Source organism: Bos taurus, chromosome 6 (assembly GCF_002263795.3).
Source record: "Bos taurus isolate L1 Dominette 01449 registration number 42190680 breed Hereford chromosome 6, ARS-UCD2.0, whole genome shotgun sequence".
Taxonomy (NCBI): domain Eukaryota; kingdom Metazoa; phylum Chordata; class Mammalia; order Artiodactyla; family Bovidae; genus Bos; species Bos taurus.
In genome coordinates, this window is record NC_037333.1 from 89,731,548 (window position 1) to 89,755,887 (window position 24,340).

Below are 24,340 nucleotides of genomic sequence, written 5' to 3' on the forward strand. Positions count from 1 at the left end.
TGGGCCCAGGGCCGCCGCAGCAGGTGCAGCCCCAGGTGCCCAATTGCCGGATCCTCGAGCTACCCAAAATCACGCAAGTTCTTCCACCCTCCCCTGCCAGCCCCAGGGCGCCCTCGGAGTCCAAACGCCAGCGCGGAAGATTTGCCCTTATTGCGACTCCACCCGAGCCTCTCCTCCCGGGTCTCCCGTGCCCACTGCGGCCACTTACCCAGGGCGAGGGCCGGGAGCAGGGGCAGGGGGCTGGCGCCGCTGCCAGGGGCGGCCCGTGCCATCAACCGCGCTGCGGGGCCGCGCAGCCCCCAGACGAGCCTCCCGCCTCCTCCTGCGCCCCCTTCCCGAGCCGCGAGCGCCCGACCGGGTGCCTGGAAACGAATGCCCGGAGCCAGCAGGAAGCGAAACTACTCCCCAGGCTGGCACCCGGGCTACCGCGCGGGCAAACACCCAGGGCAGGCGGCCTGAAGGTTCGGCGAGTGTCGCCGGGAGGAGGGAGCCTCCTATTTATCCTCGCTCCCGTGGCACACACCCCACCGACCGGGCGCAGGACTTCGCTGCGGTGACCTCCACGCCGTTCCCACCCAAGTTACCCCACACCCACACCCACACTCCGGGACACTTTCGGGCTGCCCTGGGGCCGGCTCACCCACTCCCCCTACTGGGTCGCACCTGGCGGTTCATTTCCCTCCCCCAGGGAAGTCGAAGAGGTTGGGAGGGCACCTGGAGAGGTCCGAGATGTGGGGCCTGCGGGCGGCCCTGGGGGAGGCCGGCTGTGAACTCTTGGAGCCCACTGGGCGAGAATCAGAGCCCCGGACCGCTCTGGAATTCCAGCTTCTCTTATTTCAGCCGATTGTTGGCGTCTTGGACGGACCAGAGCCAACACTAACTGTGGTTAACCTCAGGCATTTGCCAATTTACAAGCTTCTCTTTTCCGTATATAATTAGTTGAATATCTGGGAGTTTGGCCTCACCAGGAGCTACTTTAAGAATGTCACATTTATTTATATATATATATATATATATATATATATCCATTTACTCGTCTATTCATTGCATTTTCATTTATTTATTTAATTCACGAACTCTCCTGGATCCCTGGGTCTGGACGATCCCCTGGAGAAGGAAATGGCAACCCACTCAGGTATTCTTGCCTGGGAAATCCCATGGACAGAGGAACCTGGCAAGCTCCATGAACTGTAGTTCATGGGAGTTGCAAAAGAGTCCAACACAACTTAGTGGCTGAACAACAAACAACAGCAAAATGGATCTATTAGAATAAGGAGAAAGTCTCCGGCTTGCCAAGCACTATCTCTATCTCAACACCCCTATTCTTGAAGGAGAGGTGGGATCTGATGGCTCAGCATCAAGCATCTTCTGGAACACAAAGGCACCCTCACAACTTTCAAAGACAAAAGCAGCGTTCAAGTTTACCTTACATGATTAATATGTTCATCTCCAAAATAACTAAAGGGTACAGCAGTTTTCATACTGATCTATGCTCCTCCTGTAAGATCAATATGTGTAATCACGCCCCTTCAATACAGAAGTTTATTTCTATAGCATCCAAAAGTCCAATAAACATTCATTTACATAAAATATGCAGTTCAGATATCTTTCCCTTCCTCCCCACTGTTTAAATTAAATAAATTATTATGTGCTTTTCTTCCATAAGTGACATTTCATTTCAAAACCAATTCACGTTGTTTTAGTGCAGCAGGCAACCAATATATCCAGAGGAATAAAAATCAGTTGTTCATTTCCAAAATCCTATTCTAGCCCCCACACGACAGCTCATAAAGCATCTTTGGGAGGACAGGCACGAGGTTCAGAAAATTCAAGGTTGTGAGACAGACGGTTACTGCACTCCAGATCAAAAGGGCAAGAGCACAGGAAGCTCAGGGTTCACATCATCTCCCTTCTTTCCATCTCCATCCTTCCCTTTTCCTATCTAATATTCTCTCCTTCCCTCTGGATCAGGACCCTAGATTAAGGCACCTTTCAGTCCAAGATGGCACCTTAGCCAACAATTGTCATGGTATCCTCAATGGAACCTTACTGTTTCATTTTCCTTCTCCATAGATACTAATAAAAAATAAAACAAACCTAAGCAAAAAATACCAAATGTTTGTTAACTGTTGTAAAGTGCCAAGACTTGGCATAGTTTCATACCATCTGAATGGCAATTCGTGCCATTCAGATGGTATGAAATTAACATTTTCAGGCCAGTGGAGTATGAAATAGTGTACTTTAGTATATTAACTAGACCAGATACTTTAATAACCTTTCCTAATAACCTCAAATATGCAGATGTCACCACCCTTATGGCAGAAAGTGAAGAGGAACTCAAAAGCCTCTTGATGAAAGTGAAAGTGGAGAGTGAAAAAGTTGGCTTAAAGCTCAACATTCAGAAAACGAAGATCATGGCATGCGGTCCCACCACTTCATGGGAAATAGATGGGGAAACAGTGGAAACAGTGTCAGACTTTATTTTTGGGGCTCCAGAATCACTGCAGATGGTGACTGCAGCCATGAAATTAAAAGACGCTTACTCCTTGGAAGGAAAGTTATGACCAACCTAGATAGCATATTGAAAAGCAGAGACATTACTTTGCCAACAAAGGTTCGTCTAGTCAAGGCTATGGTTTTTCCTGTGGTCATGTATGGATGTGAGAGTTGGACTGTGAAGAAGGCTGAGTGCCGAAGAATTGATGCTTTTGAACTGTGGTGTTGGAGAAGACTCTTGAGAGTCCCTTGGACTGCAAGGAGATCCAACCAGTCCATTCTGAAGGAGATCAGCCCTGGGATTTCTTTGGAAGGAATGATGCTAAAGCTGAAACTGCAGTACTTTGGCCACCTCATGCAAAGAGTTGACTCATTGGAAAAGACTCTGATGCTGGGAGGGATTGGGGGCAGGAGAAGGGGATGACAGAGAATGAGATGGCTGGATGGCATCACTGACTCGATGGACGTGAGTCTGAGTGAACTCCAGGAGTTGGTGATGGACAGGGAGGCCTGGTGTGCTGCGATTCATGGGGTTGCAAAGAGTCGGACACGACTGAGCGACTGATCTGATCTGAAGGGCTTTATTTACTGCCAGAAGTAAAATAAGTACTCCAGAAAGTAGGCCTTTCAAATTTCCTGGCACCAAAGATTCAATCTCTTCAGGACCAAGGAACTTTCTCTTTCTTTTCATTCCTCTTGCCTGCCTTCCTTTTGGACTTCCTTCCTCCTTTCTCTCCCTTCTTCTCCTTCCCTTCCTCTTTCTCCTTCTTTTTCTCTCTCTTCTCTCCTTCTCTCTCTCAATTCACCCACCATGGGGGAAGGTAAATCTAGGCTCCAACCACTAACTCTGGAAGAGTAGGAGATAGGAATTGACCTTCATGAGGCCTCATTTGTGTAACTGAGGTGTGTCTCAATGCTTTAGATTATAAACTGAGCTGTTACTAAGAGAAGTGAGAGGCTAACAGGCAGGAAGGCCAGGGGTCTCCAAATGGAGGAAATAGGCTGAAAGAATCAAACATTTTTTTATCTCTCTCATAAGCAGCAGGAGGAAACAAACTAGTGATACATTTTTTTTTCTTTCCCTTCTCTATACCAATTTAAAAGGAGGTTTCTCTTAAAATACTGTATTGCCATAATGACACCTGATTCCACCTGAAGTTAACTATTCTCAAACCTTGAGTTAACCAATGCATTCTTCTTACGGAAATATTTTTCTTAGTTATGTTAATGTACTATGCATTTACCCCAAACTCTGTCTTCAAGTTGGTATGGCTCAGAACCGACTTGACAAACCAGTATGTTATACTCAGACATTGTTCCCCTAATCTATGTAAACGAAACTCTTTGTATGGTAATCTGCCTTTCTACAAGATTCAAGTCAATCATGTTATGGCCCAGGATGACTCATCTGGTGCCAAGATTACCCCAAAATACATCTTTTGGATCAGGGGGCCTGGTGCCATTCTGAATTTTAAGACATTCCTTTCTTTCATTAACAGAAGGCAATGGCACCCCACTCCAGTACTCTTGCCTGGAAAATCCCATGGACGGAGGGGCCTGGAAGGCTGCAGTCCATGGGGTCACTAAGAGTCGGACACAACTGAGCGACTTCACTTTCACTTTTCACTTTCATGCATTGGAGAAGGCAATGGCACCCCACTCCAGTGTTCTTGCCTGGAGAATCCCAGGGACGGGGGAGCCTGGTGGGCTACCATCTATGGGGTCGCACAGAGTCGGACACGACTGAAGTGACTTAGCAGCAGCAGCAGCAGTGACTATATAGTGTAAGTAAGTGTGTTAGTTGCTCAGTCGTGCCTGACTCTTTTCGACCCCATGGACTGCAGCCCAGCAGGCTTCTCTGTCCATGAGATTTTCCAGGCAAGGATACTGGAGTGGGTTGCCATTTCCCTCTCCAGGGGATCTTCCCAACCCAGGGATCGAACCTGGGTTTCCTGCACTGCGGGCAGATTCTTTACCAACTGAGCTACAAGGGAAGCCCATATAGTGACTATATGCTGCTGCTGCTGCTAAGTCACTTCAGTCGTGTCCAACTCTATGCAACCCCATAGACGGCAGCCCACCAGGCTCCCCGGTCCCTGGGATTCTCCAGGCAAGAACACTGGAGCGGGTTGCCATTTCCTTCTCCAATGCATGAAAGTGAAAAAATAAAGTGAAGTCGCTCAGTCGTGTCCGACTCCTAGCGACCCCATGGACTGCAGCCCACCAGGCCCCTCCGTCCATGGGATTTTTCAGGCAAGAGTACTGGAGTGGGTTGCCATTGCCTTCTCCGAGTGACTATATAACATCCAGCTAAAAATTAGCAGGGGGGTATTCTTTCTGCCCCCTTCTGATGCCTGTGTCAGAAGCTTTCTCTAGCTCCTTTATACTTTAACAAAACTTTATTACACAAAAGCTCTGAGCGATCAAGCCTCTTCTCCGGCCCCGGATTGAATTCTTATCCTTCGGAGGCCAAGAATCTCAGTGTCTTTTCGTAGTTCAGCAACAACCTTTCAGAAGAATGGGTCAAATCTACAACAGAGTTATAAGGTAGAACTTGTGTCCTCAGAATCCTCAAGCCAGGGATTTATTGAAAGGTGTCTTTCCTCTGCCAGCTTTAAGCTGGTCTAACCAGCCCTCCAGAATCTTAGCTGGGTGCCTTTGAATTTCTTTAAGCATCAATTTTTCTCTTCCCACACAGAGTGGCCTCCAGTGGGGACACTCCTCTCTCTCCTCTGGACAGTACAAAATAAGCTTGTAGCTATTTTGGGCATTTGTGGTTATTGTGGTTATTATGGGACACAGCACCTAAATAGACACAGCAGTGGTGGTAGACAGGAAAATTCTGGAACATATCCATTCAAGATCAGCATGTATCCTCCAAATTATAACTTTAAGGTATTCAAGGTATAGGAAGATTTCCCAGTGGTCATTAACATTGTTTAACTCAATAAGAGTAGGTAAATAAAAAGAAATATTAATGGTGAATACAATGTTTTTATAGTAATGATAAACATTATGCATTGTAGATTATTAAAAATTAGTAGTATAATCTATGTGCTCAGTCGTGTCCAACTCTTTGTAAACCTATGGACTGTATTCCACCAGGCTCCTCTGTCCATGGCTTCCCTGGCAAGAAATACTGGAGTGGGTTACCATTTCCTCTTTCAGGGGATCTTCCTGACCCAGAAATAGAAGCTACATCTCCTGCATTAGCAGGTGGATTCTTTACTACTACGACTACAAGTGTGCTAGTGCTAAGTCGCTTCAATCGAGTCTGACTGTTTGTGATCCTATGGGCCATAGCCTGCCAGGCTCCTCTGTCCATGGAGTTCTCCAGGAAAGAATACTGGAGTGGGTTGCCATTTCTCCAGGGATCTTCCTGACCCAGGGATCAAATCTGTGTCTCTTAGACTCCTGCAATGGTAGGCAGGTTCTTTACCACTAACTCCACCTAGGAAGCCAAGGTTTTCAAATATTCTTGAAACTATTGAATAAGTCTCTAAGGAAAACCAGTGAATAATCATGCCTAAAAGCTGTCTTCAGGTGATCTTGTTTTACAACCTAGTTTTTTTCTGGGGAAAGGAGATTATTACTTTTTTCTATTATTTTCTATTTTCGATTATTCTTATTTTTTCTATTTTCTCAACCTTCTTCAGTCCTCAGGCATTCAGTGTTTATACGTATGCCTCAATCTGACTTGCTCTCTTTTTAAAATGGCAGTTTTAAAAAGTTCAGTTCAGTCGCTCAGTTGTGTCTGACTCTTTGCAACCCCATGGACTGCAGTATGCCATCCAACCATCACATCCTCTATCTTCCCCTTCTCCTCCTGCCTTTAATCTTTCCCAACATCAGGGTCTTTTCAAATGAGTCAGTTCTCCTCATTAGGTGGCCAAAGTATTGAAGTTTCAGCTTCAACATCAGTCCTTCCAATGAACACCCAGGACTGATCTCCTTCAGAATGGACTGGTTGGACCTCCTTGCAGTCCAAGGGACTCAGTCCAAGGGACTCTCAAGAGTCTTCTCCAACACTACATAAATCTCAAAGATAATCATCTCTGTGATATCAGTTTCAGCTCTCCATTACAACCTTTTCCTCTGACCATATTCATAAACACTTGAAAAATATACTTCTGCTTAAAAAAAAATCTATGCTTTTGTACAGGCCCTAGTTGTAGACTAAGTAGGCAAGCACCTAAGCGGCATAATTTTAATGCTGTAATATGGCCAGGTCTTAAACTACACTCCCTGACACACCTGGCACAGTGGCTTCATCCCTTCCTACATAGTTATATTTTCCCGTTAGTGTTGACACTCCTCTATGTGGGACAAAAGAGTGGAATACTCTGTACAATTGGTTTTGGAGTTTGTTTAGTCTGTTCATATGGGAGTCTGTCACTGAATGCCTGGATCACAGATTACTCATTTCTCTGAGCTTAAGTTTTGTACTCTACATGAAATGTGATGGTAATGATTGACATAGTTTTTATGAGGTCACAATGATATATATCGCTAAGGCAAAAATCTGGCATATTAGAAATTATTCAGTGTGTTAGAGTTATATTATTTTGCAATCTATGTATTGGTTACATAGGGGAGAAGAGTAAGAACTGGCTTCCTTCACTAACCCTCTCTAACATAGTCCTAGGGGAGGGAAGCAAAGAGCACTGAGCCTAAAATTACTCACTGGGAAAGTAACAGTGAGCCTAAAATTCCGTGAATTGGGGGACTATTTGTGCTTCTGAAGCTCCCTTAGTCCCCTCTGACCTTCTTTCATTTGGTAGCTTCAAACTTACCCCAGGATTTGGTGCCATTGTAGCAATCATTGGAACAGAATATTAGAAGCAGAGTTATTAGAAGAGAACGTGGAAGCACATCTGTGGGAATCTCAAGCCCTAAAGGCAGACATTATGAGGCATAGTGGAAACTATTAGGGGTAAAAAAGAAGGACGTGGGATAAAGAAATAGAAGTAACATTATTGTGGGAAAGCTTACAAATAACTGGCCAGATAGAGAACATTCTCCTGACCCATACAGTGGCAGCACTGTCCCCCTAGACACATACAATTTTTTTCCACTCTTGTTCCTATCTTCTAGTTCATCAAACATTGAATACCTTACCTTGCACCATGCATTGTATTAGGAGGTGCTGCTGCTGCTGCTGCTGCTGCTGCTGAGTCACTTCAGTCGTGTCCGACTCTGTGAGACCCCATAGACGACAGCCCACCAGGATGCCCCATCCCTGGGATTCTCCAGGCAAGAACACTGGAGTGGGTTGCCATTTCCTTCTCCAATACATGAAAATGAAAAGTGAAAGTGAAGTGGCTCAGTCATTTCTGACCCTCAGCGACCCAATGGACTGCAGTCTTCCAGGCTCCTCCGTCCATGGGATTTTCCAGGCAAGAGTACTGGAGTGGGGTGCCATTGCCTTCTCCAATTAGGAGGTGGTGGTATTATCCAAATGAACACAACTAATGTGAGGACCTTTTTCTTGTAGCACATTTCACCCTATGGTGGACACACTTATTGTGGACAAAGTGGATATTCTTGAATCCTGCCTGCTATAAGTCCCCCTCACAGGGAGGGGAGGAATTTTTTCAGCTAAGTATACATGAGTTTATCAACCCACTGCCAGAATAATAATAACAAAAAACACTTATTGATGCTTAATGTGTGGCAGGTACCATTTTCAGCACTTTACATGCACCAACTTTTTAAATGACAGGTGAGGTTGTCTAGTGGTAAAGAAACCACCTGCCAATGCAAGAGGAATAGTAAACATGGGTTTGATCCCTGGGTCAGGAATATGCCCTAGAGGAGGGCAAGGCAATCCATTCCAGTATTCTTGCCTAGATAATCCCATGGACAGAGGAGCCTAGTGGGCTACAATCCATAGGGTACTAAAATAGGGGAAGGAGTGTGTCAAGACTGTATATTGTCACCCTGTTTATTTAACTTATATTCAGAGTACATCATGCAAAATGCTGGACTAGGTGAATCACAAGCTGGAATCAAGATTGCCAGGAGAAATATCAAAACCCTCAGGTATGCAGATGCTGCTGCTGCTGCTAAGTCACTTCAGTTGTGTCCGACTCTGTGTGACCCCATAGATGGCAGCCCACCAGGCTCCCCCGTCCCTGGGATTCTATAGGCAAGAACACTGGAGTGGGTTGCCATTTCCTTCTCCAATGCATGAAAGTGAAAGTGAAAGTGAAAGTGAAAGTGAAGTCGCTCAGTCATGTCTGACCCTCAGCAACCCCATGGACTGCAGCCTTCCAGGCTCCTCCATCCATGGGATTTTCCAGGCAAGAGTACTGGAGTATCGGTATGCAGATGATACCACTCTAATTTGGAGAAGGGAATGGCAACCCACCCCAATATTCTTGCCTGGAGAATTCCATGGACAGAGGAGCCTGTCAGGGTACAGTCCATGGGTCACAAAGAGTCAGACATGACTGAGAGACTAACACACAACTCTAATAGAAGAAAGCAGAGAGGAACTAAAGAACTTCTTTGATGATGTTGAAAGAGGAAAGTGAAAAAGCTGACTTAAAATTCAACATTCAAAAAACTAAAACATCCTGTCCCATCACTTCATAGCAAAGGGGGAAAAGTAGAAGCAGTAACAAATTTTCTTTTCTTGGGCTCCAAAGTGACTGTGGATGGTGACTGCAGCCATGAAATCCAAAGACACTTGCTCCTTGGAAGAAAAGTTATGACAATATTAGACAGGGTATTAAAAAGCAGAAACATCACTTTGTTGACAAAGGTCCATATAGTCAAAGCTATGGTTTTTCCAGTAGTCATGTACAGATGTGAGAGTTGAACGATAAAGAAGGAAGTGTGCCAAAGAGTTGACACTTTTAAATTGTGGTACTGGAAAAGATTCCTGAGAGTCCCTTAGACAGCAAGGAGATCAAACCAATCAATTCTAAAGGAAATCAACCCTGAATATACCTTGGAAGGACTGATGCTGAAGCCTCAGTACTTTGGCCACCTGATGGGAAGAGCCAACTCATTGAAAAAGACCCTGATGCTAGGAAAGATTGAGGGCAGGAGGAAAAGGGGGCTACAGAGGATGAGGGGGTTAGATGGCATCATCGACTCAATGGACATGAGTTTGGTCAAACTCCAAGAGATAATGAAGGACAGGGAAGCCTGGAGTGTTGCAGTCCAGGGGCTTGCAAAGAGCTGGACATGACTGAACAACAACTTTTCAAATGCTTGTCAAGTATACTGTGAATTATGTACTTTTGTTATTCTCATTTCACAGTGAGAACATTAAAACACCAAAGTTAAATAAGTTGCCCAAAGTCATGTAGCTGATACAAGGCAGAGCTATGCTGTATAAGCTCAGGTTCTGAATCCTGAATATACTCTTCACACCCAGTGACCTAGTAGTAGTAAATCATTGCCTCTGACTTTGAGTAGCTCAAATACTTGTGGAGAGTGAGGTCAATCCTCTAGCTACCTGCTGGAAGTCTCATTTGGGAAAAACAGTATGTCTGATGAGTTCTTCACTTGACTTCCTGAAAAATTGCATCTTTTCAAAATATAGAGAAAAAGATGGGGAATTTGCTGAATTGGATGTAATTCTAACTCACAAGGTAAGATTGGCTGTGAAGTTAAGAGCAAAATAAAACATAAGAGAAAAATGACTATGCAACCCTAGAATTAGTTATGGCCACTTAAGGGAAGATGAGCGTCAGCTACATGACATCAGTTGAAAGAAGGCAGGCTTCCAAATGCAACCCAGAGGAAAACAGTCATGGGAAGAGGGCTTGAGAAGCTAAAAAGGATGAATGTTTCAACAGTTAAAAGCTCTCAAAAAAGCGATTCCTATTATGCAATTATTAACAATTTCAGTTAAAATTAATCTAAAATCTGGAGGGGAAGGCACATATTCATGTGCAGACAAGAGTGACTGTCATAGAGCTATGAAAATAGCCTCTGAAGAGGCTGAGATATATGAAAGTGACTTGGGACCACAGAGCTCTCATTATATTCATAATGAAAATTTCAAAGAGGGGCATGGCCAATTGTTCAATATGGTGCAACATACATGAATCTCTCACACATTTGTGTGTGCACACACACACACATGGGTTTTTTGTCACTTTTATTGGGAGTTAATTTTCTTCTGCCAAGCAGATTTTTTTTTAAAGAGCATCTGAAGAGATGTCAACATTCACAATTTCCTTTTTCTTTTTTAAGGCTGACTAGTATTTTGTTGTATGTACATACCACATTTTCTTTATCCATCCATTTGTGTATGGACATTTAGGTTGCTTCCACATCTCGGCTACTGTGAATAGTTAAGCAATGAATATGATAGGAGTGCCAATGTCTCTTCAAGATCCTGATTTCAGATTTGGGAGATAAATACCTAAAGCAGGATTGCTAATTCATATAGTAGTTCTATTTTTAACTTTTCGAAGAAACTTTGTATTGTCTTCCATAGTAACTGCCCTATTTTACATTCCATCGGCAATGAGCAAGAAGTTCTAATCTCTCCTCATCCTCACAAAAACTATTATCTTTTTTGGTATAACAGCCATTTAGCAGGTGAATCCTGCAACATGCCTCACCAGGGATGAATCTGGAAGACATTATACTAAGTGAAATAAGCCAGTCCCAGGAGGAAAAACATTGCATGATTTCATTTACATAAGGTACCTAAAGTAGCCAGATTCATAGAGTCAAAGTGTGGAGCAGTGGTTTCCAGGAGCTAGGCAGACAGAGAAAAAAGGAGTTACTAATCAACTGGCATGAAGTGTCAGTTGAACAAGATGAATAAATGCTACAGACCTGCTGTCCATTGAACCCATAGTCAACAATAACATCATGGACACTAACAATTGTGTTAAGATGAGGCTGGACTTCAAGTTGTGTTCTTGCTACAATAAAATAAAATATAAAACTGAGAAGCCCCAGATGAATGTAGACATTCTGAGAGAGTTTGCAAATCCTTTGATGAATTCAAGTGTTTTGATTCATATGAGTTATATTCCAAGACACTGGGGAGGAAGAGGAGCTACTAGAATTCTAGGTGAAATCAATTCCAAAAGAATGAAGATAAGGAAATATATTTTTAGTGTTCCCCAAAGGGAAGAATGTGTATCTCCTTAATGATAAGTTGCTAAACTTAATCAGACTGGTGAGGGTTCTTGCCTCTATTTCACAAATAACAGTTCTTTCTGTGTTGTTTAGCTTTAAGCAGAGAGGACAGAGGCAAGAAGGGAGGGTGGGAAGGTGGCTTGCATGATAGATTTTTTCAAATATTTGAAGAGTTGTCACATGGAAAATGAATTCTATTCATACGGCTTAGTCCCAGGGGTTGCAACAAGGACCTAAGGGTTAGAGGGAGATGAATTTGGATTCAATATAAAGAATATCTGTCTAAAATTCTAAAGAGAGAATAGATTCCCTCAGGAAGTAATAAGTTCCTTGGCACTGGAAATACACGTACTGTGAATTGTAGAGGCAATTCAAATAATTTCATCTCATCCTAACCTGGAGATGCTCAGATGCTAAGGCCAGATGACTTTAAATGGGCCTTTTCAACCATAAAATGCTAATACAACATTGCAAGTTTTCTTCCTTCAATACTCTTTTGAAGTGACCAGATGGACACTAAGAAACCATTTCTGCTCAAATCTGCCATGAAACTAGACACTTAAAAAATAATTTTGAATCCTAATTAACATACAAATGGCTATGAATTCTACATATGCTAGACTATCTTCTAAATTTAAATTGCAACTTAATTTAAAATTTAATTTAAAACTAGTACTTTTAGTTTATGGCCCATAATATTTGTGTGATCACCAGCTGCCAAAGAAATAAGAAATAAGTAGTAAAATGTACTTATTACAAATCACGGTCGATTGGTCTCACAGATGATATAGCTTATCAATTTCTGCTTTCTTAGCCTATCAACAAGTACAAGATGATGCCGTTATCAAATAGTTTAAATGTAAGTTTCAGAGGGTTACATTTTGACATAGTTCAGACCACCATCTTTAAGCTATCTAGATTATATTTTTTTAATGTACTCCCAGAGGCACAAAATGGAGATTTAATTTAGGGGTATAACATAAAATTGCATTTAAATAGAGTAAATATTCCCATGAACAAAGAAATCTAAAGGAAGGATTCCTTTTAACTACAGTTGATGCCCAAGAAGATGAAGACTAAGACCTGCAATGTAGTCTAGACTGAAATGCTGTTATGGAGACTTCCCGCTGTGATGACAAGCGACATTTGTAAATCATAATAACTTCTAACTGCTATATCCCTTTCTTTGGGCAAAGTGTCAGAATGGCAAATTCAAAAGAAACATTCCCTAGAGTGAGTAAATAACCTTAACTTTCTCCCTTCAAATGTTCCTAATTTGAGATTTTAGATTTTTATGAAGTGTCTTTCATCAGGTACCTCCTTCATCCTCAAAAAGCCTTGGAAGCATCCATTCTAAGCTGTCTCCCATGGCCTTTGTTTTATAAATAAGATATAAAGAAGTTTTATAAAGCAAGCTTCAGCATTAGAACTAGAATCAAGGTCTTTTACAACTGAATCCAATAGATAATCTAGTACACTGGCTCCTTCTGCCACCCTAATGCTGACAGCTTCATTAATAAAACCTATTTCAAGTAATTCCAAATTTGCAAATATCATTGCCTGTCACCCCACAGGTAAGATCGAAATTATGCCCCTACTTTAGAAATTTACCTAGCAGAAGATGGTGAGGCAAAGAAGCTAAAACATTTGTTATACAAACCCGCCCTCAACCCTCTCAATTTTTATATTTTCACCATCTCTCTTGGTTTAAGGATATATTTTCATGGCAGTTATTTTCAACTATATCCTTTATTATCGTCTAAAAGACTTTCCTCCATGAATCAAAATGATAGCTCTGAAAAAAAAAAAAAAAAAAAACTGTCTCTTGGAGCTTTATAAAGAAAACGTTATCAAAAACACTTCTGCCTGGAGAAGAGACTCAAGCTCCCTGCACCATCTTAATGGCCACTTATGCAATGCCCGGCTCAGAAAGAAAGAAATAAAATAACTAAAGATGGAAAATATTATCTTCTCTGCCCCGCCACTTCACCGCCTGATTTTCTGCTTCATTTCCAATACTATTGCATTAACTCGGACCCTTATCATCTCATGCCTGGAATAAGCTTCTGATTTTCCCAACTCCAATATTATTTCTCTGCTTCAGTTCCCTCATGTGTAAAGTAGAGAATAATAATGATTCCTCTTTAAATTGGATTGTTGTGGGAAATAAATGAGTAGATACATAGAAAGTGTTTGGACTACTATCTGGCACACAGTTAACCACTCAGTAAATGTTAAGTAAAAATTTACCCTCTATACAGCAAGACTGGCAATTCCACAATGAAACTCTGAATATATCCAGAATCTATGTTTCTTATTTCTTCTATTGCTACAACTCTGGTTCAAACCACCATCATTTCTTGCTTAGATTATTATAAGAACCTCGTCACTGGCTTTTCTGCTTTTTCTCTGGACAGGCTGTGCTGAGCTCAGTAGCTGAATGACTCTATTTTTAAAGTGATGTGTCAGATCGATTAGTCCTCTGTTTCTCTCTCTTTATCTCTCTCTCCCTAATGGCTGTTCATCTCTTTACAATATAAACCAAAGTCCTTAAAAGGTCTGTAGAGCCCTGCTCAGCCCCAAGTCCCATTTCCATTACTTTCTTGACCTCATCCAGCCCTCCTACTTGATTTAACTCCAGCCCTCCGGCCTCTTCCAGATTCTGCATACTGACCTTGCCTGCTCCCACCTTCTGGTCTTCAGACCAGAGCTTCCTTCTGCCTGAGGCATTTTCCTTTTCCCCACACAATGCATTATTCACTCCCTGGTTCCTTCAGATCTCTGATCACCTTCTTTCAAACTGTATCTCTTCCTCCTCCTCCCAGTTCAGTTCAGTTCAGTCGCTCAGTTGTGTCCGACTTTTTGAGAGCCCATTGAATTGCAGCATGCCAAGCCTCCCTGTCCAACACCAACTCCCAGAGTTCACTCAGACTCACGTCCATCGAGTCAGTGATGCCATCCAGCCATCTCATCCTCTGTTGCCCTCTTCTCCTCCTGCCCCCAATCCTTCCCAGCATTAGGGTCTTTTCCAAGGAGTCAACTAGTTGCATGAGGTGGCCAAAGTATTGGAGTTTCAGCTTCAACATCAGTCCTTCCAATGAACACCCAGGGCTGATCTCCTTGAGGATGGACTGGATCTTCTTGCAGTCCAAGGGACTCTCAAGAGTTTTCTCCAACACCACAGTTCAAACGAATCAATTCTTAGGCGCTCACCTTTCTTCATCGTCCAACTCTCACATCCATACATGACTACTGTTAAAACCATAGCCTGATATGACCCTAATTCCTGGAAGTATGCCTGGCGTGAAATACCTTATTCGGTAAAAGTGAAAGTTGCTCAGTCGTGTCCAACTCTTTGCGACTTCATGGACTGTTTAGTCCATGGAATTCTCCAGGCCAGAAAACTGGAGTGGTTAGCCATTCCCTTCTCCAGGGGATCTCCCCAACCCAGGGATCAAACCCAGGTCTCCTGCACTTCAGGTAGATTCTTCACCAGCTGAGCCACTAGGGAAGCACAGACTGAATACATGGATAAATGTGTTGCCACCCTGCTGGATACCCTTCAATACTTCCCCATGGCTGGGGGTCAGTCCAGACTCCTCGGCCAGCATATAAATAGCTGGCCATCTGACTGTCTGGCCTCTTCCTATTCTTTCAACCCTGCTCTCTGATGGGTGCCTCCCCATGCTACATTCCAATGAAGTATTTGAATAAATGCAGCTTCCTGGCCAAAAGCTTGTCAACCTAAAAAAAAAAAAAAGCACAATGTGAGAGTTGCAAGTTAAGTTTTATTGGGGGCAATATGAGGACTGCAGCCCAGGAGACAGCACTTCAGATAGCTCCGAGAGACTGCTCCAAAGAGGTAGTAGGGAAGGGAAGTTATATATGTGATTTTGATAAAGAGGGAGCACATGCAATCAAGCACATATTTTTTTTGTAGAAAATTTCTGCTGTTCCCATGAAGCTTCTGCTAGTCACAGGAACAATCATCAACATGAAGGATGTTAGTGTTTTTCAAGATGTGAGGAGATACAGGAATTGGGCTCTAAAATCAGCTCCTGAGAATATCTATCTAAAGATCTGTCCTGCCAGTTTCCCAGAGCACAGAGCACCTCTGTGCTGCTCTCCACATTGAACTCCTTCAGAGGGTGTTGGAGGTCACCAGCTTCAGCAGCACATTAATCCTTGTAGAGGTAGATGGCAAGCATCCGTGGCAAGTGCCAATTTGTGGTTGACAAGTTGAACCTGGCAAATACTTCTTGCTTTTCAGGATGTCAACCTTGACTATGAGGCTCTTTTTTTACCTTCCTGTCCCTGGTAGAATATATCTGCCTCTCTTTTGTGCCCCTAGTCTATCCTGAAGAGAGTTCTAGCTCAACAGGAAAGTCACCATAATGGCTTTCTTTTTTTCCATACCTGTCTTCTTTGACCACATCATAGGCCTCCTGAGGGCAGAGGCCCTATTCAGATACCCAGCATCTTACACAGTACCAACTAGTTCATGTGGGTCACAGAAACTCAATATATATTGTTGCATGTTCACAGGAATGAGTGAAAGGTGTCAAGCAGATTCAGCTAGTTCCAATTCTAATACCAGTGGTTACGTTAGGCAGTAAATCTCCTCCAAGTCAAAGATTCTGCCCCTGTCATTCAAAGGAACTCGAGACACATGCTAATGCCATCGAGGAAGATAACAGAGGTGAAACAGGGACCACTGAACATGGAGAAAGGGCCGAGGTCTGACCACAAGCACACAGAGATCTGGGGTTCTGTCTTCACACGTGTTGGTGGAGGCACGTCTGTTAAGGGAGGATCCTACCTGGACTACCTGGATCTCTGGATCTTTCCTAAATGACATTAACTCAAAAGGAGACTCTACTGAGGTGTGGAGACCAGGGGAAGGGCAACCACATACAGGATGATGACTTCAAGGAGATTCCAGTAATAGAAGGTAATTAAAATGTTGAGGCAGGAACAAGCAGAGAAACTGAAGAGAAGAAGATAAAGGAGAGAGAGAGAGAAGGAAGGAAGGAGGGGAGAAAGAGAAAAAGAAATTGCTACCTTTTTTCCTCCAACAAAATTGCCCTTGCAATGCCCTGTTTGTCATTAGCCCAAATTTCAACCCACTTCACTTCTATGGGGATAGTCTCTGAGGACCAGTCTCATAAAGCTTTTATTTATCACTGTCCTTGAAGCATGGCTTTCAAGTATCCTCTCCTTTTCCCACTGATCATAAACCTGCTTCTCAGTCCAGGCATTTTTCCTTGTTTTGTTATCAGTTCTTTGGGGCAGGGTCACATAGCATGCTGACTAAGGTTAATTACTTCATTAATTCATCCACTTTCCTGATGTGCAGTATTATTTTTATCACCTTCTGTTCAAAAATGAGTTGAATTCATTACTAGGATTTTGTGCATGAAGGTCAGTTGAACTTCAAATTGTAGGCCAAGACATGAGGAATTAGCCTGCCATACTAGTGCTGAAAGTTGTCCCCAAATGTACAGCTGTGCCCTCAGTCCTCTGGAGATATCACGACACAGCCTGGGCTCAGCTCCGTTTCCTCCACAAACTTTCCAGCAGGATACACATCTATGGCTTCCCTGGTGGCTGCTAAAGAATCAGCTGGCAAAAAATCCTCCTACAATGTGGGAAACCCCTGTTTGATCCCTGGGTTGGGAAGATCCCCTGGAGAAGGGAACAGGCTACCCACTCCAGTATTCTGCCTTGGAGAATTCTACGGACTGTATAGTCCATAGCGTGGCAAAGAATGGCACACGACTGAGTGACTTTCACTTCACTTCACACATCTATGGCATAAAGAGGCCAGAGAGTCTCTGTCATCTCTTCCCAAAATACCTCCTTCACGCTTACATCCATTCAATTCATTCATGTAATAATCAGGGGGGAAGCCCCACTCTGTGTTAGGTACATTGAAAGCCTTAAGGCATATCAGATCCCGTAAGACTAGTCTATGCTTTCAGTATGTGCAGTGCAATTAAAGAACAGAAAACCAAATCAAAAGTTGTTGTAAAGTATGATAAATCAAGTAACAGTGACAATAACAAGAGTAATAATAGTTGCTGAAATTTACTGAATTTTTACTGTGTGCTGGCTGCACATTACTTTTCATGTACTAATTCATGTAGTTAATTCATTCACTTATTAAGTCAAACAATCCCATAAAGGCAGATGCTGTTATTAGTCTCTAGTTTGTAGGTGAGAAAAATGCAAGATGGAGAGGTTAAGTAATTTGTCCAACTGGTTGATAAAGGGCCAAGCCCTGGTTTTACCCCAGACATATGCCCTGAAGCATTTATAATTTTAAGCATCCTTCCCCACACAAAAAAGGCTTTTAAAAGTGTATTGAAGGACTTGCCAGGTGGCTCAGTGAATAAGAATCTACCCTCCAGTGCAGGGGAGAGAGTTTCAACTCCTCGTTCGGGAAGGTTCCCTAAGCTGTGGAGCAACTAAGCCCATGCCCCCAACTGAAGTCTGCACGCTCCAAGGCCTGAGAGCCACAGTTAATGAGCCCCTGTGGCGCAGCTACTGAAGCCAGCGCACCTAAAGCCTGTGCTCAGCAACAAGGGAAGTCACGGCAATGAGAAGCCCATGCGCCACAACTAGAGAATAGCCCCCACTCTCTGGGACTTCCTTCGTGGTTCAGTGGTTAAGACTTGGCTTCCCTGGGGGCTCAGACAGTAAAGTGTCTGCCTGCAATGCAGGGGACCCAGGTTCAATCTCTGGGTGGGGAAGATCCTCTGGAGAAGGAAATGACAACCCACTCCAGTACTCTTGCCTGGGAAATCCCATGGACGGAGGAACCTGGTAGGCTACAGTCCACGGGGTCGCAAAGAGCTGGACACAACTGAGCGACTTCAGTTTAGTTCAGTTCTGTGACTAAAGTCCACACACAGCAACGAAGACCCAGCGCAGCCAAAAATAAACAAACGAAAAATTTTTAAAAGGCTACCTTTAAAAAAAGTGCATTGAAAATGTTTCATTATATTGTATTCTAAGACAGTGATTTACACGTAAATGACCAGGTAGGTAAGTAAGTAAGTGAAAGTGGCTCAGTCATGTCTGACTCTTTGTGATTCCATGGACTATATAGTCCATAGAATTCTCTAGGCCAGAATACTGGAGTGGGTATTCTTTCCTTTATCCAGGGCATCTTCCCAACCCAGTGATTGAACCCAGGTCTTCCTCATTGTGGGAGGATTCTTTACCAGCTGAGTCACAAAGGAAGCCCAAGAATACTGGAGAGGTTAGCCTGTCCCTTCTCCAGTGGATCTTCCCGACCCAGATCTTCCTGACTCAGAAATTGAACCAGGGTGTCCTGCATTGCAGGTGGATTCTTTACCAACTGAGCTATCAGGGAAACCCAAATGACCAGGTAGGTACCCAGAAATATAAATACCGTTTTGGTACAATTTAAATGGTTTAAAACTACATATATATTTAAATTTGCAACATTAGGCAGTGTAATTTTAACACCACTTAGAATATGGTGAAGCAAGAGATAAAGTAAATATATAAGTAATAGCACATCTAATTAAAATATCTTTTCTCCACTAATACCCTGAAGCATTCAAATCAAACCAACTGACCCAAGACCCCATGCCTTAACTCTACCCTAGCTATGCATACCTGTCTGTAATGTTTGTACCTGACTTGTCTGTTAGAAACACTATCACTTTCACAACAGTGATAACTTCCCACAGAGATACTCCCGCATCCTACCATCTGCATACTTCATGTGCTGAAACAAAGACATACCTACACCAAGGAAATATAGGAGAAAAAGGTGATCAGAATAAAATTGTCAGTGTCTGGCTTCTCCAGAGACACAGAACCAATAGTATTTACTATCAGCAGTGGCCTCACCTGATTACACAATTGTTCAAATTCCCAATTAGGTAAGATTAAGTCAGTCCACATGTCGAACCAACCCTCCACACTGGCAGCTGGCTCATTCAGTGACACACAAAGAAAGCAAGCTTCTGTTTGACAGAGATTTTCTGAGTTGGCCCTGGAATTGTGCAGGGTCACTTCACTTCCCATCAGTCAAAACACAAGTTAAGACAATGGATAAAGAGAAAGTATCTTCTCAGCCTCTAAGCCAGTGATTCTCAAACTTCATTGTGTATATGAACCTCTTGTGAAGTTTTTCTTTTTTTTTCTTTTTCTTTTTAAATGTGTATCCTCAGGCTCTAACCTCAGAGCTTCTGCTTCAGTAAATTTCAGGTGAGATCCAGGAATCAAGGATATGACAAGCAAGCACATGATTCTAATACGAGTGTTTGATTTTCAGATCATCTTAGGCAAAAGATTTTAATTCACTCTCATCTTCTCCTTTCCTAGGCAGGAACTGCAAATTATGATTTGATTATGCCTTGTAGCACAATCATCCTATCACATTTTCTCCAGACTCAGGAATGGTCTCCCCTGTGTTCCAAATGGCCCTTCACCAGAATCACCACCTCTAGGGGGACAATGTAATGAGGCTCTCCCAACCCTCTGCTTTGTAGTTCATTTCTCATTTCTGTTATTCTCCTGAACTCTTTTTCTTACCTTACTTTATCTCCCTCCTGCCTATTTCTTCTTATGAAGTAATCAGGACTGCATCTATTAAGGAGGGGGCATAGAGATTTCCTTTTATCTTTAACTGTCTTTCATTCCTATTGATACATTTCTGAACACTTGAGCCATTTCCCAGAACTGCCTGTTAGCAGTTACCAAAGGACATTCAGACCTCATGAGGCCAAAGCTAGCTTGACCAATTGATCTAGAGGGTTTCACCTCATCAGGAAGTTTAGCCTGAAGTAGACAGAAGAGAGAGCCAAATGCGGTCAGAGTTTCATAAAGCAGTGAAAAATCCTCATAATGAATCTGACTAAGCTTTGGCTAAAAAAATAAGTAAAATGCTGATTTGTCCATTGAAGTTAATTGGCTCACATTTACCCCAAGTTAAAGAAATTCTGACTCTGAACATCTGCAGTTTTCAAAGTGAACTTCCCACAACTATTGAGGAACAGATGGTTCTCTTTTATTATCCTCGGAACCCTATGCCCACCATTATTTGTCTCTCGTTGAAATTTTAAGATCAACACCCATCAATTGTCATTTATGGGGTAACAAAGATTTAGACATGACTTAGCGACTGACAAGAACAAGAATCCCTTCGGCAGCAAAGAGATTAAACCAGTCAATCCTAAAGGAAACCAACCCTGACTTCATTGGAAGAACTGATGCTGAAGCTAAAGCTCTAATACTTCGGCCATCTGATGTGAAGAGCCAACTTGTTGGAAAAGACCCTGATGCTGGGAAAGACTGAGGGCAGGAGGAGAAGAGGGTGACAGAGAATGAGATAGTTGGATGGCATCATCAACTCAATGGCCATGAGTCTGAGCAAACTCCAGGAGATGGTGAAGGACAGGGAAGCCCAGCGTGCTCCATTCCATAGGGTCACAAAGAGTCAGACATGACTGGGCAACTGAACAGCAATCACAAGAACAACTGTTTATCTTATTTCCACTTATTCCTTCAAGATATCTCTCTTCATTTTCCTTTCTTTATTCCTACCATTTTTTGCACACTCATCCATCCCAACACAAACACACACATACACACACACACACATACACAGTGACCCCAACACAATCCTCTTGGGTCTCAGCCCTCTGAAATGAAGCCTTACACTTCTGCAGCAGGCAGCAGTGCTCATGTGTATTTAACAGTTAATTTTAATTTTTAAAAAAAGAATATATAACATAAGTTTAATTTGTGACTTTTGTAAGTAAGAGTTATAAGATTTATAGTTTGACCAGAATAATTATATCATTGGGCTTCCATTGTAGCTCAACTGGTAAAGAATCTTCCTGCAATGCAGGAGACCCCGGTTCGATTCCTGGATCAGAAAGATGCCCTGGAGAAGGGATCGGCTACCCACTTCAGCATTCTTGAGCTTCCCTTGTGGCTCAGCTGGTAAAGAATCTGCCTGCAAGGTGGGAGACCTGGGTTTGATCCTTGGATTGGGAAGAGCCCCTGAAAAATGGAATGGCTACTCACTCCAGTGTTCTTGCCTGAAGAATCCCATGAACAGAGGAGTCTAGCAGGCCACAGTCCATGGGGTCACAAAGAGTTGGACACAACTGAGCAACTTTCTTTCTGTTTCACTTTTGTAGGAGGGATTCAGAAAGCATTTTCTTTGCCTTTTGCCTTCTTTGTAGCTGCTAGAACCTGCCCTGATTCCACGAATAAAGCTGAAATTGAGTCAGACAGTAATGCCATAACCTGCTGCCCAGCAGTCTTATCACTGCCCATGGCAGTTTGTGTGCCATGGACATAGGAAGAGAGAACTCACAGAGCTCTTCCTGCCGATACCCCTGTGAATGCGTGCTATACATAAACCAGTCCACAATCTCTGATGCTTCTAACCTGCACTGTGATAGTATTTGGAAATGGGGCTTTAGAGGTATTTAAGGTTAGATGAGATCATAAGAATAACCACTCGTGATGGAATTAGTGCCCTTTTAAGAAGAGACACAAAACCTCTCCATCTCCTTCTCTCTCCCTCTTTCTCTCTTTTCCTCTCTCGCTCCCATGTGAAGGCATAACCAGGAAGAGCTCTTGCTGTTGTTGTTGTTTAGCCACTAAGTCATATCCAACACTTTTGTGACCTCATAGACTGTAGCCTGCCAGGCTCCTTGGTCCATGGGATTTCTCAGGCAAGAAAACTGGAGTGGGTTGCCATTTCTTTCTCTAGCGAATGTACCAAATCAGCCAGATCTTCACCTTGAACTTTCTCTAGGACTGCAAAAAAATGAATTTCTGCTGTGTAAGCCTTGCAGTCTGTGATATTTTGTTAAGGCAGCTCAAGCTGACTGGTACATTATAAAACCATTATTTACTAAACAGAAAGGGAATGTGTAGCAGTAAGTTATATCACAAGATTCATAGTCCTGGACATATATGTAAATCCTCCCTCAATAAAAAAGATAGCTTTTAGCAATAAATTTGTGATAGCATTTTTGTTATATTTCATATGTCAGTCAGTCATTCAGTTCAGTTGCTCAGTCGTGTCCAACTCTTTGCGACCCCATGAATCGCAGCACGCCAGGCCTCCCTGTCCATCACCAACTCCCAGAGTTCACCCAGACTCATGTCCATCAAGTCAGTGATGCCATCCAGCCATCTCATCCTCTGTCATCCCCTTCTCCTCCTGCCCCCAATCCCTCCCAGCATCAGGGTCTTCTCCAATGAGTCAGCTCTTCACATCAGGTGGCCAAAGTATTGGAGTTTCAGCTTCAGCATCAGTCCTTCCAATGAACACCCAGGACTGGTCTCCTTTAGGATGGACTGGCTGGATCTCCTTCCAGTCCAAGGGGCTCTCAAGAGTCTTCTCCAACACCACAGTTCAAAAGCATCAATTCTTTGGCGCTCAGCTTTCTTCACAGTCCAACTCTCACATCCATACATGACCACTGGGAAAACCATAGCCTTGACTAGACGGACCTTTGTTGGCAAGCCAACCTCATTTGGAGTAAAATGAGGCAGTTAAATGCATGGCATTATTTCTGAAATCTCAGCCTCTCCTCCAGCTTTGACATAGTGCCTAAAGTTCTCTCCCCTTTAGGCTCACTCTTAAGGAACATCAGGAAAATAGGGATTTTTAACTGGGCCATTTTCAAGGAATATTAATTAAAAAAAAAAACTTGTAACGTATTCAGAGGCATGACCAGATGTTTCCATTTTCACATCTAATTGTCACAGCAGAAATATGAAATACTATTACTTTTGTTGGAGAAACAAGTGTCATGGAGAATGGATAAGGGGCTTGCCCTTATGTTGTGTAGACAATGTGGCAGATCCAAAATAGTAGAAATACATCACCATCCCTCAGTGTTCTTGGAATCAGGGAATAAATTAGGAAGTTACTTACTAAGCTGGGATCAGAGCAAGGGGGCTGAAGAGTCCATGGTATTTGGTCCAAACCATGAGACCTGATGCCATGAACCCTCCCCCTGTCCACTACAGCAGACAGCTCACTCAGGGAAAGTGTTTCTCTACCTGAATGATGCAGAATTACCACATGTTCATCCCTGGCCCTGATCTCCAGGCTGGCCCGGGTCAAACGCCTTCTTTTTGCTCTAATAACACCTGTTTCTGTGATCAGAGCTCTACATAATAGATATGCATATTAAAAAAAAAAGACCAATAGTTAATTTACAAAGGCAACGGTAGGTTTTGAGTTAGGATGTATAGGTGATCTTTCTACAAGGCCATTATAACAATTTTATAAATTTAAAATACAGTAAAGTACTATCCAAAACATTTTTTCCTGGGAATTCCTATCTTACACTAATAGATTTAACTAATGCTTTTATTTTTGTTGTACCACGTATGCTGTGCTGCTGCCGCTGCTTAGTTGCTTCAGTCGTGTCCAACTCTGTTTGACCCTATGGCTTGTAGCCCGCCAGGCCCCTCTGTCCATGGAACTCTCCAGGCAAGAATATTGGAGTGGGTTGCCATGCCCTCCTCCAGGGGATTTTCCCAACCCAGGGATCAAACACAGGTCTCCTGCATTGCAGGCAGATTCTTTACCACTGAGCCACCAGGGAAGCCCCCTGTACGAAGTATACTCTCTCTTTTTATAGCTCATCAAAAAGAAAGAGTATGAGGGCTTTGTAGCTATGGAGTCATCCTTCTGATGCTCTCCAGCTATGTTTAT

General features: G+C 43.0%; 1 protein-coding gene across 2 annotated transcripts in view; it reads right to left on the reverse strand.

Moving 5' to 3' along the window:
• Positions 1-582, reverse strand: part of BTC (betacellulin) — a 50,161-nt gene extending 49,579 nt beyond the window's left edge. The window contains 1 exon segment of one of the 2 annotated variants that reach the window (NM_173896.2): positions 209-326. In NM_173896.2, the coding sequence (NP_776321.2) occupies positions 209-272 (64 nt within the window). In that variant the 5' untranslated portion in view covers positions 273-326. 2 annotated transcript variants of the gene reach the window in all.
• Positions 583-24,340: the final 23,758 nt, after the last annotated feature.